This window comes from Macrobrachium rosenbergii, chromosome 11, assembly GCF_040412425.1.
Source record: "Macrobrachium rosenbergii isolate ZJJX-2024 chromosome 11, ASM4041242v1, whole genome shotgun sequence".
Taxonomy (NCBI): Eukaryota; Metazoa; Arthropoda; class Malacostraca; order Decapoda; family Palaemonidae; genus Macrobrachium; species Macrobrachium rosenbergii.
Genome location: NC_089751.1, coordinates 42901933 through 42919117, shown reverse-complemented (window position 1 = coordinate 42919117; position 17185 = coordinate 42901933). Strand labels below are relative to the sequence as shown.

Genomic DNA, 17185 nt, shown 5'->3' with positions numbered 1-17185 from the left:
ATATATATACCTACATATATAGATATAGATATTAATATATATTTATTCATAACACACACACACTCACACACACACACATATATATATATATATATATATATATATATATATATATATATATATATATGTGTGTGTGTGTGTGTGTGTGTGTGTGTGTGTGTGTGTGTGTGTGTGTGTGTGTGTGTGTATAGATGGTACTATCTCGCATTTGCAATGAAGCGGAGAAAGAGAAGACAGAAAATCACTGAAACAGTTTTATTTGCGCTTCACGTAAAACTTTTGTCACGAATGAGTGTGCAATTCTGCAGCTCATTGGAAAACTTTCCCGTACTTGCAGGAGCTTTCTAGATACTGCACAGTATAATGCTATATTGTTACGAATTCAGGTATTAATGATCAAGGGAGAAACATTATGGCTATACAAGAATTCACACACGTCGACAGAACCTTCAGTGTTCATCCAGTAATTTCTCTAGATAACTTATACAAGCTAGAAGTCACATAACAATCCCGTGAGAGTTTTCGTATCCTTAATCCAGAAACTAATTTAACTTTCGTCATTAAGCTCCCTTTGAGCGATGTGTTTGTGTAGGATGAAAAGAGTACAGGAAAGAGACGTGGTACTGGGAATACGAGTGTATAGCAACTGATTTAAAAGAGAGTAAGGTAAAATAGTCTTATTTGGATATTACGGTTATATCCATAAATATACAAACTCACACACATACACACATCCACGCATCAAACACAGACACACGCACGCACACGCATATATATACATATATATATATATATATATATATATATATATATATATATATATATATATATATATATATATATAGATAGATAGATAGATAGATAGAAAGATAGATAGATAGATAGATAGATAGATATTAATATCTGTATTACATATACATTAACATATATATATATATATATATATATATATATATATAGATGTGTGTTTGTATTCATTCTTAACTCTTAGGAAATTCAGAGTTGCCATCATCATAGCCTCAAATATGGAATCAAGTGAAGATGAAGGGACCATCCATGACCAGAGTGAAAACATAAATATTAACATGGATATAAATAATACTGACAATCCTCACATAAACAAAATATATTGCGATAAATATATGAAATCGATAATTAGGTAAAATACACAATAATGTGAGGCGACGTAGCCCTCAACATTTTTGAATAATAAAGTTAAATAACAGTTATCTATGGAAATAACGTTTGTTCTATGCATGATGCATTAAAGTCATATTATTTTTAGATGATATTTAAACAATGATAGTCTGATCCTGTTCCGAAAAAAAATAAGATACTTGGAAAGTAGAAACTTAAGGGCAAATTCAAGAACAAGACTGCTGAAATGGTTACTTATTTTGGAGAGTGACTGCCTGAAGTATGGAACATTAAAAAGGATAGTCTTTCGAGAGAAAATATATATATATATATATATATATATATATATATATATATATATATATATATATATATATATATATATATATATATATATATATATATATATATATATTATGGTAGCTTGCAATGTTTAATCACGATTCTAGTCTCCATTGTCATAAAATTCTAAAAAAAAAAAAAAAAAAAAATGAAATCTCACATATTGGACATGGTGAAGTATAGGTGGAGCAGAGATTATATACGAGTATATGTTGTATATGATAATTACGTAAGGGCACAAATAAGACTTTTCTTATGGTGTGGAGAAAAGAAGGAAGTAAATTTAGTACAAAAGCCAGTGAATCTCTGTTTCCCTCTAAACTTATGTGCCAGATCCACTACGAGTGCTCTGAATATCGATAAAGAAGATGTAAATGTTGCTGTTGATTCTTTAATCACCAATAAATATTACAGTTGTTATTGTGTTTAGAACTGAGTAATCGTAAAAACATTGAACATGACGCAGTCTCGGGACAATTTAAGAAAATGTCATCGCCGTCATTTATTAAATAAGATATTTTCATAATGGGCAAGGCAAACCTTTCCCAAATCTAGGGCAAACTAGGCTACCCGGTGGCATATTTCCCAAGTCTGGAAGAGTATAGGGATAGGGGAAAAATTAGGACTAATCAAAGCGCGCGGAGCTGATCCATGACGTCACAAGCCACTTCTTTAGCACCTGTCCTATATCCATTACTGCCAGTCACGATGCTGAAGAAAAACTTCCCAATTTCACAGTTTACGGCTTGAATGACTTATAAATTTTAGTCAGATATATCTGAAATTATGTAACACTAATTTAACAACTATATATTCTTCAAATGATATACACCGTGAAAGTTATTATGCGTTATTGGCTTCTCCCTCTTGGTAATAGTGGTCAGTGCCTGTTAATTCCTGCTCACAAAGTCGATATTTACTGCATAAATAATATTTTCATCGCAAGTTTCTAAATTATATACTTGAAAATGCATGACTAATTCAATTTATAAAGAGCTACGATAACTCTTGGGATGAATAAAAAATATACAAGATGGTAAAAATGATGATATATGACCTGTAATTAGCAACACAGACTACGGACAGAAGTCCAAGAACTTCGCGGGAATCGCGGCACTTCGACTCCTATCAAGCTGAATTTAATCTTGGAATTTGAAAGTGACGGCTTTAAAAATGTTGACAGTAAATATGAACAAGACTGTGTAAAACTTAGAACCAATGTCAAGTGCAGAGAAGAATTCAAGCAGTGGAAATTTTATGTGTGAAAAATGAGCGGTGTTTTAAGTTTTCTAAATTGTACCCAATTGGCTGCGAGAGAAAACTGTGTCACCAAAGTTTGCTGTGCCATCACGGTGTAAAGCACAAAGGATTAAAGAAAATTGCAACAGGGTAAATATATTTTGTATTAGGTATATAGCATTTATAACTACAGCGTATAGGACAGGAAATCCAAAGTCTTAAGTATACTTGGACTCTAATGGAAAGCCATGGACCTATATATAGTCATGGTGCGTGAGGCAAAAATTGATGTGATTGACTTTATTCAAGAAGAAACTGGTCATTTGATAATATTTATATGAGGCTCGCTTTATTTTCACGACAGCCCTATACTAGGTATGTGCATCATGTTGGGGTTTGAGCACATTGGTGATATCTCCACAATGTGTTTAGTTGAAACAACTGCTCAAAATGGTAATTTAGAAACTGAAGTACCCCTGCAAAAATTCCTTCGGCGAATACGTTCAGTTAAAATTACAAATCAGCTGAAAAACTTGCTGAATTTTGCAGGCTCGTCGATGACATATAGTGGAGCTGGTCTTGGCAAGATTCCTTGCCAACCAACTACAATAGCAAGACTATCCCCACGAATGCCAAGAGGAGCAGGCACCATCGGTAAAGGACGTCGACCAGCATCAGTTCTGTCATCAAACCCAAAACGTCCCCGTAACCTTGCTCAGAATGTACAGGCAGTGCAATGTTGCAAATGCTAAGTCGCATGGCAGTAGTAGTCGCTGAGCTAGAGGGCAACTGAAGTGAGTTGCTGCTAAAATGTTGACAGGATGTAGTTATGTGTTGGACTGTGCAATATACTTTTTTTCTCATCCCTAAAGTACTTTTTGTGATTTAAAAATATGTAAAAAAACAAACTGAACATTTAACTATACATTATTTCAATGCAGTTTGTTTAATTTGGCCTTCATTATTGTATAAAAAAATAAGTCTCAGCTCAGTATTAAGTCCATTTTTTAGATCTGTAATGTACAAGGATCTGTAATGTACAGTATTGTATGTGTGTGTTATATATATATATATATATATATATATATATATATATATATTTTTTTTTTTTTTTTTTTTTTTTGGTAATTCTAAGCCCGCTGTCCGCGGTGAGGTAGCCTATGGCAGTTGACGTTTTTCTATAGTACTTTACCTGCTGAACAAGAATTTCAAGTAAAATGTTGTCGGTTGGCTGTAACTAAAGCATAATTGACACATGAAGACTGCACACCGGTACCGTGGGTCCCCTGCACTGGTGCATACAGCTCAACGGTAAATTACAGTTTAGCTGCAGCTGATGGGCGAAATGTTACCCTAAACTCATGTAAAGCAAGCAAAGCAACACTGAAAAACGTCAACTGCCACAGGCTATCTCAACTGCACACTAACCGTTGCTTGCGATCGGGCGAAGAAACGTAAATGGTAAACAAATCCGCCATCTTGGGTTATGTAACCACTAGGGAGCCATATGTTCAGCAGCAGGGTGGGGGGGGGGGAGAAGGTGGGGTACTGCACAAAAGGTACGAGTTGGTAAAGTGACGTAGGACTGTTATGTAGAAACATGGCGGTAAATAACAGTCACCGAAAAACTAATAGCACTCCTACATGAAAAGCACTAAAACCTAATAACACCAAAACACAGGTGACCTAACTACCTAATAATAAAGAAGGATAGTTTAGGAACCTTACCTTAAAGGGGTGGAGGGTACAATTCAGCCGCCGCCTTTACGAACGCGTGGAGCCTCGTCTTCGGGTCATCAAAGTGGATTTTAAAATAGGCTACTGCCAAGTACCCGACGAAGTTGTACCTCCTACGGCCGTACCTAGGCGTTGTCTCACAAAGTTCCCTCCACCTCCTCTCAATAGTATTTGTATGAGCACCAGTTACTGGGTCCACAAAGTTCATCATATACAATAGTTGTCCCCGGTACAATGTAGTCCTTGATGACGGCAAGCAAAGTCGCGCTACTTCTGTTGTCAACTGGCACCACAAAAAACTGTCTGGTCTGCCTGCAGACACCACCAAAAACCCACTGGCCTTCAATGACCCTGCCTGCATTGTACTTGCGCTTGCCAAACCTTGCTTCGTCAATCTGAACAGTTGTACTGGGGCCACCTATTTGCTTCTTCTGCCGAATACATCAATGTACTATGATCTGAAACCAAAAATTTGGTTAGGGAAGTGAATAAGGTTGATCACAAAATCATCCACTGAAAAAAATAAACCCCAAAAAAACTTACTTCCCTGCAGTAGCTGGACCAGTCATTAATAGCTACGTCACTTAAACCTAGTTCTGTCCTCACAACCCTATAATTAAAGAAGTCAATAACATAAATGTAAGTGAAGAAGAGGACAGCCTCAACATCCATGAGGGACCCAGAAAACCAGGTGCCCTGAAACAATGAGAGGTAGTAATTACACCTTCTCCTCTTCTGCTTCTGGCGTGGGCATATGACCTGTCGCGCCTGAAAGTAAGGGAAAAAAGCAAATTACTCGTTACAACCCACAAAAAATGAAAATATAATGAACCTACACAACCAATGGTGTAGCTCTTTAAGGAATATTTTAGCCTACTTTAGTTTTGAAAACTGCATTGCAGTCAGATGTAAAAATCAACAGGTAAGGTGTAACTAAGTAACCTGAACGCCGCCTTCTGCAGGTCAAGCCTACACTCCTTACCACAGTGAGGGCAAAAGGCTTGTTTCCTCAAAAGGCCGTGGTCTTGGGAGAATTGTATTAGGCTCTCATAATGCCCTGAGTAATGTGAAGAGAAATCCTTATAACTAAAGTAGCAATTGACACAGGTAAGTGGCAAATTGCCCTTGGTTGCAGGCTCAGAGGAGCGGGAGGTTCCGGGGGTGACGTCCGCCATCGTGCTGGGTTGAAGAGTGAGTGAACTGTGCCGGTGAACTGCACCGGAACAGGGTAGGAAGGATGAAGTTGGGGGGGCTAAAAGTGTATTTCTGCTTTCAGTTTTGGGGTGGCGGAACGGCTCTGCGCGCCTTATCTGCATTTTTTAAAGTAATCTGGCAAGCTCGTATGCTCTGGCAGGCAGTAATATTGCGCTGCGCGCGCCAACCACAGGGTTTACAAAATATGTAAAAAAAAGGTTTCTGTTAACGTCACTGAGAGAAGGTGGTAGCGAAACGTCCTGTAAGACCCTTCTCCTCCTACCCCATATACAAGCTTCAGGTGTCTGCCGACAAATGTAAAGTAATTTTGTAAGTTATTTATAGTAAAATCATGTTGCGAGGAGACGTCAATATATTTGTGAATGGAAAAGTACTAGAAGAAGGTTACAGGCACAAGCTACAACGAATAGGAAACGGTTAAAAACAGTTGAGCAAAAGGAATACATGTAACTAAGTTTATGTATCCCCCAAATTTTCCACCTGGGTGAAATGTAATGTTGGGGTAACATTGCAATGTGATTGGTTGGGTACAGGCACCTGCCAAAAAACCCACCAACTACTTTCTCAGTTGGAGGCATTGGATGAACTGAAAGCTCCCCTGTAAGACCGCACATGCGTGACATGGCCTGAAATCAGCAGTAGTAGTGATACATGAAAAGTGCCTTTGTAACGGCTCGCACTGTCCATTTATTCCCCCTTATTTTTACGCTTGTTTTTCGTGTTCCAAATGACATATATAACTGGAAATACAACAATAAGTTGCCCAAACCTTTTCCCAAGTTATTTACCCCACCCAGAAAACCGGATTCCCAACGGGTCCCCCTCACCGTTAGCTATTCTCGAAAGTGTTTTACCCACCCAGGACCCAGATTCCCAACCGGTCCCCCTTACCGTCGGCTACAGTTCTAAGGTAATTTACAGCTTAATTACAGCCGACCGACAAAATATTACTTTAAATTCTTGTTCAGCAAGTAAAGTTCTATAGAAAAATGTCAACTGCCATAGCCTAGCCCACCGCTGACAGCCAGCTTAGATCTACCATATTTTTTTTTATTTTTTGTTACGTGTGGGGCTTGGCTGATGAGTTAATTAATTAATGCAATTTATTGGACCCTGTGTCACCAAGGACACATGTGACCTGTCAACTAAAGTTATAGTTAACCTCAAAGACAGACAATTACTTAATTAAATAAGGTCGCCAGTCAGGAAAGGCTATATATGCGATAAACAGATTACTCTGCAACAAATGGTACATCAAATCCCTTAATTTCCAATTGGTCCCGACAAAAAAAATGTGCTGTGATAGTCAAGTTTCCCCTTGCTTCAAGTAAAGTTATAACACAGCAGCTGTCTGTACCACTATATATCGTACGCAACTCAGTACTGGTAAAGGCTATTTCTCTTCCGAACAGTGGGATTGAGACACAAGGCTGCCTGAAATTTACTTACTTTACCTCCCGTAATTCCTGCTTACTGCACGGGAATAGTTGAGTGTCACTAAGCAATATTAATTATTCTTACACCAGAATTCATAAAAATAAATTGGTTATACCATGTTCTCGTAGATGGTGGCGAAGTGGTGAAAACAAAGGAAAATTGGAAATACAGAAAGAGATACTAGCGAGTCAACGAAAATTTGGCAAATTTCAAACTTATCGTGGATGTGGGTCGCTTGTGCATGCAACTGACGATCAGAAGTCTTGAAAATAGCCGATCGTCTCACTAATACCAATGAAACAGTAAGAGGGCAAGCACAAAGAATTAGTTACACACCACGCGAGGGCGAACAGCAGAATATTTATAAAAGCTCCCCCCACTTAAGAAGACCTTCACTCCCTTTCGGGTGTGAAGGTCTCTACTAATTAAGCTGTTCGCCTCTATTACTTTACTCTTCTCCCCTGAGCAGATTTGTCCCGTGCAGTCTAACTAGCTTTGGATCTACCTAACTCTAGATAGGATATGAGCTTTGATCACTTATATTACAGAATCCTAACTGTACTTAGAGGTGCTTACGGTTATTACGTGCTACCTCCTATAATCGGGATGTTTTAGACCTAGCCAAGTGGTACATTCTGTGGTATTCCCTAGCCTAACCTATCCTAATACGACCGTAACACCAACGTAAGGGACAATGAACTAGCTAAATTACAAGGTTTTCTGCAATACAATTGGTAATTACTGGTTGATACATGAGGTTTGCCTCATATGATAAATGCTTGCCTCACTGAGGTCGTAGGCCATGCATGTCATGAGTGTAGTGGCTCTTTTCACATTGGTTTAGATTGCCTGATTTTGTTACACTACTTACGTGATTACTGCGGCTCGATGGAAAGTGGAAGGGACAAGGTTACTACACTGATGCACAGTACTTAATCAGGTCTAGGCTATGGTATGAGAAAGAGATCACACTGGCTACCTCCTCTGGGCAAGGGGCCAGGATCACTCTAAGATGGTGAGGCACTGTGCCGAGAGGGCACTCGTGTCAGGATGAGCTCATGGCTCTGCAACTACTGGGCTCTCTTCCACCCCTTCTTTTTCTTCTTCGGGTTCCTCCAAGGCCTATCTGTGTTAGACCTAGGAGGTGATGAGGGCACCAACCCTGGGGACAGGCCAGAAGGGCTAGCGGGCGGGAAGTCAGGGGTAACTTCAGAAGCTACAGGAGGATGCCTTACTCTGGCTGCTGCAACAACCGGATCGAGAGCGATCTCGACCTCTGCATCCAAAGAGGCCAGTTCCTGGTCTCCCAGAGAGGGTGTAACAGTTTGATCCTCTGGGGACAGATTTGGTGAAGAAGAAGTGTCGGGTGCTGGAGGCTCTCCAGATGCTATGATTAGTGCCGTGGGGAATCCTGAATCTCCCAGAGGAGGATCCGCCTCATGATTTGGACCAGGCACAGGGTCCTCTTTAAATGGTTGCTCAAGTGGCACTGGCAGCAGTTGAGGGTCAGGCATGCCTGACAAGGGGTCTGGAGGTGCAATACCTCGCGGGTGGCTTGAATTTGGCTGCGGTAGAGATTCCTGCCCCAGCTGGAGATGGAGCCTCTCGGAGTCTTGCTTGGGGGCATCCGCTGGGCATTGCTTACTTGGGCAGCCCTCCCAATTTGTGGAGTGGCCTGTCTGCTGGCACATCCTACAGTGTTACTGCTCCCCCTGAACGTCTCTTCAGGGAGAGGGAGGACCTCTTTGTTGTCCGCCCCTTTGCTAATGGAGAGGGCTAGGCCGAGAATGGTTTAGTGTGTGCCCCTTCCACTGACCACTTCGGTGGGCGGAAGGTGGGTTTGTCTTGATCGGGTTCTCCTACAGTCTGGGCTTCCGTGGAGGAGGTGGCGTAGCGTTAAGTGGCGTTGGTAGGCTTCAGAGAACCACATTAAGTCGACCCAACAGGAAGTAAAACATAGAATTCTACCCACCACGCCAAGGCGGTGGGGTAGCGTGCCCAAGGTGTCGTGACCTGGAGCTTGACCCTGGGAACGGAAATGGTGTGGCCCTCTACCCACTTCATCTCCCACCAAGTTTTATCATCAACCATGGCACCAGCTGGCACTTGGGCCCTGGAGATCAGGCTAACATCTGCTGCAGTGTCTACCGTGATTGGAAGGGTTACGGGCAGGCTAGAGCTCTTAAGGGGGGCCACTGAGATGAACTGGGTCTCCAGTTTCACGGGGTAAAGGATCTTTTGCGGCCTGGCCGCGGAAAATGAGGTGCTGATGAGGTTGACGAACTTGATGGTTGGGACATGATGTGGACAGGCCGGATGTCCAGCACTATAGTGGTTGGCAGCACCACAGGATTTGCACTGGCCTCTTGTAGGGGTTCGGTGACCTGCAGTGACTGTTGGTGGAGATGGTTGAGTAGATGAAGAGGGGGAGGAGTTCTGGCTGGTAGTAGGAGGCTGCTTGTTAGTGCCTAGCTTGTATCGGCAATCAGCTTAGAATGCCCCACCCTCTTACAGTAGGTGTACATAGGCTTGCTTGGCAGTCCATTCTTTGGGCGAGCTGAGCCTGAGTGGTAACTGGGTGGCACGATGCACCGCTGAGATGTGCTGTGGGACTGGTTGAAGGTTTCCCATGAATTGGCCATGCAGTAGGCTTCCATAAGGTGGTGGGCTCCTTATCATTGAGATATACAGCAAGGGGCCCAGGCACACTCTGGTAAAGGTCCTCCAGCATGGTCCGATTGAAGAGGTCCTCAAACGTAGTGCCAGACAAGGAGTCGAACCAGCGGGTACCAGACTGGGTCTTGTGACAGGCCCATTCAGTCCAGGACCAGCCGACTTCCTTGGCAAGACCTCAGAACCGCTGTCTCCATTTCTCCGGGGTTATTTCGTAGGCCTTCGTGGAGCATTGGGGGCAGCAGGTGTGGGGCTGGAGGCTTGCTGTCTAGCCATAGCTTCAGCATTTTCCTTTTTTTGTTCTTTCCAGCTCAAGCTCCTTTTCTTTGAAGGCTAACTCATGCTGTCTTCTCCTTTCTTCTCTTTCGTCTTCCAGCTGCATCTGTTCGGCCTCATACCTCCTCCGTTCGAGTCTTTCCTCCTTCTCTCGCTTGGCCAATCATCCATTTGCTCCTTGACCCACGTGATGAGGGCCAATCCAGTGAGATCTGCCACCATCCCCAGCTCCATGAAGGCTTTATAATTCTCTGCTTTCATGGTTCTGGTGGGGAAGAGCGTCTATGCGGGTTGACTGGAAGTACTTGGGCAGCAAGGAAGTGTCCCTCAGATTTAGGGCGACTCTTCAGTGATGTGACACCTTTTCAATAAGAAGGCACTGTGGTTTGGTGTGCCGTTTAAAGGTCACACTGGTGGCACTCAGTATCCTTGTGTACTCGTGTAGGTTAGATACCAAAAGGACTTTTCTTCTGTGTTCCTTTTGTCTGGGTTTGTTTTTTCTAGTATGTTTGGTGGCACTATGGTGCCAGTGCATTCCTAGGAACCCTTTTCCTGAGTCCAACTAGGTTATATTTAAGGGAATGCACTCTACCCCAGCAGAGTGTAACAAATTAGTGAGAGAGAAAGGGAAGGCAAGAGAGAGAGAGAGAGAGGGATGTAAGCTATTCGGTTGATGACAGTGCTTCAGATTAGTGGCACTGTGGAAGGAAAATTGAATTGTGGTTGCTTTTGAGACCCTTGTGAGTGTCTGGTCCCAGTACCCCCTGTGCTACAACCTCTTTCTCCTGCAGAGGGGGAAAGGCTACTTTCTGCTTAAGTCTGGGTAAAAGACCTCACTCGTGACCGACAGTTTCTAACTGTAATTATTCGTAACTTGTCCTCATCTATTTTTGGGACAGAGGTGTTTCTGGTTATTTGGTTTAATTAAATTAATTATCCCGGTGTCGGCCCGAACTTTCTATGAAGAGGGTCACGTACACTCGGTTAGGTTAGGTTGAATGCTTACTTGAATATATTAGAGAGAGAGAGATATTCAGCCAGCCAATTTGTGCTGCCTGAGAAAATTTAAGTAAAATTTTTATAACTGCGCACTGGCAGGATTCTTATTGGGAGATACGTTTTCTTGGGCTCTCTTAGGGGATTGGGTTAGCAATCACAACCTTCCCGTGGCCTGAGTCATACGTCTTACTCTGAGGAGTTATGATTAAAATTATAAGTTCTTTTCTTTATATGATTCCTTACGCCAGTGGATTTGTATAGGAACTTGTTATACTGTATATTTCCTAACTAAGACCTATCATTCCCTGACTAAATTATATCTGGATTTTTCTATTGTATGGAACCCTGTCCTATTTTCTATCTGTTGAAGTCTATCGGGCTAAGATTTTGCGAGGAGGATTACTTCGCACAACAAAGTAGTCCCGAAGTGGCAATGAGGCAGAGGCTAAAGGTGACTGTGGCACTACAAGCCAATCACACAAACAATAACAACAAAGGTTTTAAGATGGCGGACATGGGGAGCGGTCAACTAGGGCTCCCAAAATGTTGGATGAATCCTGTTAGCACAAAACAAATTCAAAACAAATGCGGCTGAAAGCCGGCTCAGCGGATGAATACACTAGGTGCATTTGTCTACAACTGAATTACAAAAAGTACTCGAATTCCTCTCATAAAGTGACCGAAGCAAATGCAGGAATACAGATTTACTCTAAATACACCAACTATGCAAAGGATTCTACGTTAAGGAGATGGAAAACGAAATTACTATGAGCTACGCTTTTTTTCTCTTTTTCGCGCAGAATTAATGCTGTCCACTGCCGAGTGGCCGCTAGCAAGACAAGGAAATGGATTCATGACGTCCTGACGGGACTGAATTTACTTTACTTAAAATGCAAATCATTAAGAATGTAACTATTGCCGTTCGTTTACTATATTAATGACATGGGATTTTGACATGCTTCCCGCTATACGAACACTTACTAACTCTATTACGCTCGATCAGACCTCTTCGTGGGCTGAACGGTTACTGATTTTGAAATTCAACGAACTCCACAAATTTTTTCCCTACCTACGAGAGACATGTTAGGCACACTTTCTCTGTTCTTTGTCTTGCACTAATTAACTCGTTCAAAAATCAGTATCATGCATTAATCCTTGGCCGGGGAAAATAGCAAAATATTAACAGTGACACGATAACTTGGCCAATGACCTTTGCTGAAATGTAGCACCCATGGTATCCGAACGCGGCAAAAGTGCTTCTTTTTAAGATTTTGCAAATTGTCAATTATAACTGCTCTCAATGCATACTTTCCTACCCAATGCTAATTTCTTAATTATAACTGGCATTCTTATTATTATTATGCCTTGTACTGTCCCCTTGTTTGGAAGAATAGCATGAAATTAAATATCTGAATTTTCTCTTTGGAATTAATGTGTAATTAATTTTTACTCCAGATTCTTTTCTCTAAATTAATTAGTGATCCTAGGCTAGGATGCATAGGACAAAACAAAAGGAAGCTTAAGACCACCTTTACTAGAGGTTACTTGGTAAGACACTCCCTATGGTGTTAGGCCCCTAATGCTAACTAAAGACATTACTTTTTTGAAATACCCAGCCTACCTTAGCATAGACGGAGACACCTTCCTGTCTTTGTTAGACTGATGGTTTTACTAAATGATGCAGAGAGGGTGAACAGCAGAATATTTATAAAAATATATATGGTTATATGGAGATAAATGAGGACTCTGTCCCGGAACATGAGTTTATTCCAACGTTTCGACCGCTGAGGTCTCCTTCAGGGAACTGACAAAGTACAGGTTATAGCAAGTATATATAGAAAATCATATTCCCTAGGGCTGCAAGTGTGGGGTAGGGTAAGAAGATTAAAGCATTAGTGCAGCCCTAGGGAATATGATTTTGTATATATATACTTGCTACAACCTGTACTTTGTCAGTTCCCTGAAGAAGACCTCAGCGGTCGAAACGTTAGAATAAACTCATGTTCCAGTACTGTGTTCTCAATTATCTCATTATAACCACACCTGTCAAAAATGAACTCTCATCATATATATATATATATATATATATATATATATATATATATATATATATATATATATATATATATATATATATATGTGTGTGTGTGTGTGTGTATGTATTTGTATATTTATATATGTATATGTACATATTTATATATATATATATATATATATATATATATATATATATATATATATATATATATATATATATATATATATATATTATATATATATATATATATATATATATATATATATATATATATATATATATATATATATATATATATATATATATATATATATATATATATATATATATATATATGTATATATATTCATACAGGCTCACACTTAATAGCCAAATGAATGCCTTAAATTAAGTGCATAAATTTGTTATCAAAACTGTATCCTCCACATTTCATTTAAGCATAAGGCAGTTATTATTTTAGTACTGTACATATACCTTTTTATAGCCTGAAACAAAAGGCAGTAACGCCTGAAAAACGTTCCATGCTCCACCCCACACCAGAGGATGAAATTGCAGGTGCCCCTTCTGCCACCCATCTCTGAACAGTCATGGCTGTGTACACTGTCACCTCTTCAGGAGAGTCTCCAGCTCAAGATGCCGACAGGACCCTTCAGGATCTACGAGATGCAGCAAGGGTAGACCCTGTCTACACTCGCCTGCTCGACTGTGTCACCTAAGGATTCCCCTCCAATAGGTATGGGCTGCATAACTCCTTACTCCCATACTGGAAGATACGGGATGAACTCTACGCTGATGGTGGCCTCGTCCTGTATGGGGCAAGAGTTATAGTTCCTGCTACCCTCCGCTGCTGCACCTTGTCTCGCTTACATGACAGCCATAGGGGTGTGGAATCTACTAAGCGCAGAGCAAGACAGGCTGTCTTCTGGCCTGGTATTAATGCAGACATTGTCAACCCAATTGGAGCTTGTGAGTCATGCCAGGTATTGCAGCCATCCCAGCTGCAGGAACCACTGAGGAGTGGTGACAACCCCACGAGGCCCTTTGAGTCTGTTTCAGCAGATTTCTTTATTGTTGCAGGAAAAGCCTTCCTCATCATAGTTGACCAATTCTCAGGATGGCCTGTCATCGTCCCTTGCAAAGGTGATACTACTGCTTCTAATACAATCAGGATCTTCTGCCGCTACTTCCGGGAAGTTGGTGTCCCTCTACGCCTCAGGACTGATGGAGGACCACAGTTCACCAGCAATAATTTCCAGGATTTTATGGAGCAATGGGGAGCTCAACATGTGGTTACCTCCTTGTATTATTCACAATCAAATGGCCATGTCGAAGCCACTATGAGGTCAATCAAGCATCTTATCCTGACAGCGGCACCCTCAGGCAACATTGATTGCTAGGAGTTTGATCGAGGTCTCTTAGAGCTCCGGAATACTCCCAGTTTCACAGGCCGCTCCCCTGCCCAGATCTTATATGGCCGACCTCTTAGGTCATGCATCCCTGCACACCCGGAGTCCTTTTGAAAGGAGTGGCAGGTCAAGACTGAGGACTGTGACCGTCGTGCTGCCGCCTGTGCTGAGCAGGTCAAGACCTGGTATGATCAGCATGCCCGCCCCTTACCCAGGTTGACTATTGGACAGCATGGTCGGATCCAAGACCCAACATCTCACTGCTGGGACAAGGTCGGGGTAGTCATGGGTTTTGGCAGGTCAAGGGACTATGAGATTCGTCTTCCTAGTGGTTGTGTGTGGTGGCGAAACCGTCGTTTCCGTCGCCCAGTGCCACCTCCTAGTGTTGACCCATCCCCTCTTTCCCCTGTGGCCCCTTGCTTGGACCAGGAAAAGCAGTCCTTAGTTGATATTCCCCCAATGTCGCCACGTCGATCTCAAAGGCTTACAGAAAAAGAGTCCTCTCGAGAGTGTACTACAAGCGTTGGGCAGGGGGGGAGGGAGGTGTAGGTACATGAAAGACATGTTCAGTGTGATGTATGTATGAATATATATATATATATATATATATATATATATATATATATATATATATATATATATATATATATATATATATATATACTGTATATATATTAACTTTATCACATACACAATTGTTCTGTGCATTAGTAGAATTACTAAAAGGACCTCATTCAAACTTGATGGTATCTAATGGAGTTTTTATTCAAAAAGTTACAAGCTTTCTTGGACAAACAGTCCACATTATCAAGTATCCATTACAATGAGCAGAGCTTGAAGTCCGGCTGTATTTATATCTGTGTGTTGGGTACTTTTAATCCTATAACCTCCTAGCTCTTCCTGTGTGACCTCAAGAGGGGGTGGAGGTCACACAGGAAGAGCTAGGCGACTATAGGGTTAAAAGTACCGAGCACATAGATATAAATACAGCCGGACTACGCGTCTGCTCATTGTACGGATACTTGATTATGTGGACTGTTTGTCCAAGAAAGCTTGTAACTTTTTGAATAAAAACTCCATTAGATACCATCCAGTTTGAATGAGGTCCTTTTAGCATTACATTCATTTATATTTCTTGTCCATTCATACACCTCCCCAATGTATTAAATGTATGTCATTCCAGTATAATATTGTATCATGTACGATATGTAATGACTGAACCTTGTCCGTCTGGCAGTAATGTTTCGCCAGTACGGGACCGCTCTGTTTCCCATATAAGCACATAATTTGCACCTTTGTGAATTTGTTAACTCCACTAGACATTAAGAACCCACTTCTTATATTTCGGTGTTTCCTTCATCCCCAACCTTTAGTGATAAGGATAGCACATCGAACACACACAATAACTATTAAACTTTCTTCTTAATAAAAGGGTGTAAAATACTTGACGAGGTATATCTTGCAGATTGGCTTACTCGACAACTTTTACAACAGAAGGGGATTACTGATGAATGAAGGACAATATCTTTTTTTTATTCTTACTGTTCATATTCAATGAAGGAAGGGTGGCAGAGTCTCCTTTCAGGTTAGTCAAAAGAGAACAGCAAGGAAAAAAAGAACGACCTAAGCTCTAGATAACGACATAGTCAGATCTTCAGCAATGAAATGAAATGGGAACCAGAGATCGAAAGATGAGGAGAAATTTATTGTTGGGTTGTTTGAAAGGACTCGCGAAATGATTTTACCGGATTGGTTGCCAATCCACAACTTGTCTGATGTAGTAGTCTTAAAGCGAAAGAAAATATGTCTCCTATGTCGTGTGAAAGAATAGAGGACTGTACAAAAAGGTCTCCTTGTGTTAGAAAGACTGAAAATCCAGACCAGAAAATTTAAATGCGACAACAATGACGCAGATCGACAGAAGAGAGGTCGATGAATGACTATGTAATTGTGCTGGTGGTCCTCGTTATGTACAGGGCTACAGGGAAGACCTTATTGCATCTCAGAAAAGGAATTCTTAATATATCTCAGAAAATGAATTCGTAATTTGTCTTAGAAGATGAATTCATAATTTTCTGCTGGATTTCCTGTTTTTTTTTTTTTAGTTTTTTTTTTTAAACTTTAAATTTTTACATTAATCTTTCTCCTAGGCTGTAGTTTCACTGTCGAACTAGTATAGCCTTGATGATATACGATTTAATGGCTGATGCAGCTGTCGGCACTCAACAAGTTAAATCAAGTCCTAAGAATGTGAATCCCTCCAAAAAAATCCAAAATTGAAAAAAATTGTTTTGTAAACCCCATCAGATCTTGAATAGTCTTGAATCTAAAAATGTATAAAAGGTAAAAAAGTAATTAGTAAGTAGATTCTAACGTTTTATGCTTCCTAACAATATCTTTTCCCTATGTAATTAGATGTAAAGTAAGGCTATCAGCAAGAGACCAAAAACCTTACCTTCGAGACAGGTGTTGTTAGAGCTTTTTTTTTTTTTTTTTTGCAGATGCCGAGTGTCGTCAGATAATAGATGAAGGATGAAGATGAGGGAGGATGCGGATGAAGGATAACGATGAAAGAGAAGGTATGTATGGCTGTTTTTTCATGAATATTAGGCAGGAAACTTAGAGATCCATGAAAAAGAATATGTCGGATAATAATACCCTTGCCTTTCGAGTATTATTATCCGAC

The 17185-nt window shown here is 40.8% G+C and overlaps 1 protein-coding gene and 1 pseudogene across 1 annotated transcript in view; both read left to right on the top strand.

The window, feature by feature from the left end:
• The first annotated feature begins 2585 nt into the window (after positions 1-2585).
• Positions 2586-17185, top strand: part of LOC136843525 (uncharacterized) — a 91590-nt gene continuing 76990 nt past the window's right edge. The window contains exons 1-2 of the mRNA XM_067112059.1: positions 2586-2868; positions 17001-17078. Coding sequence (XP_066968160.1) covers positions 17067-17078 — 12 coding nt within the window. The 5' untranslated portion in view covers positions 2586-2868; positions 17001-17066. The remainder of the gene's footprint in view (positions 2869-17000; positions 17079-17185) is intronic.
• Positions 9837-15048, top strand: LOC136843526 (uncharacterized; annotated as a pseudogene).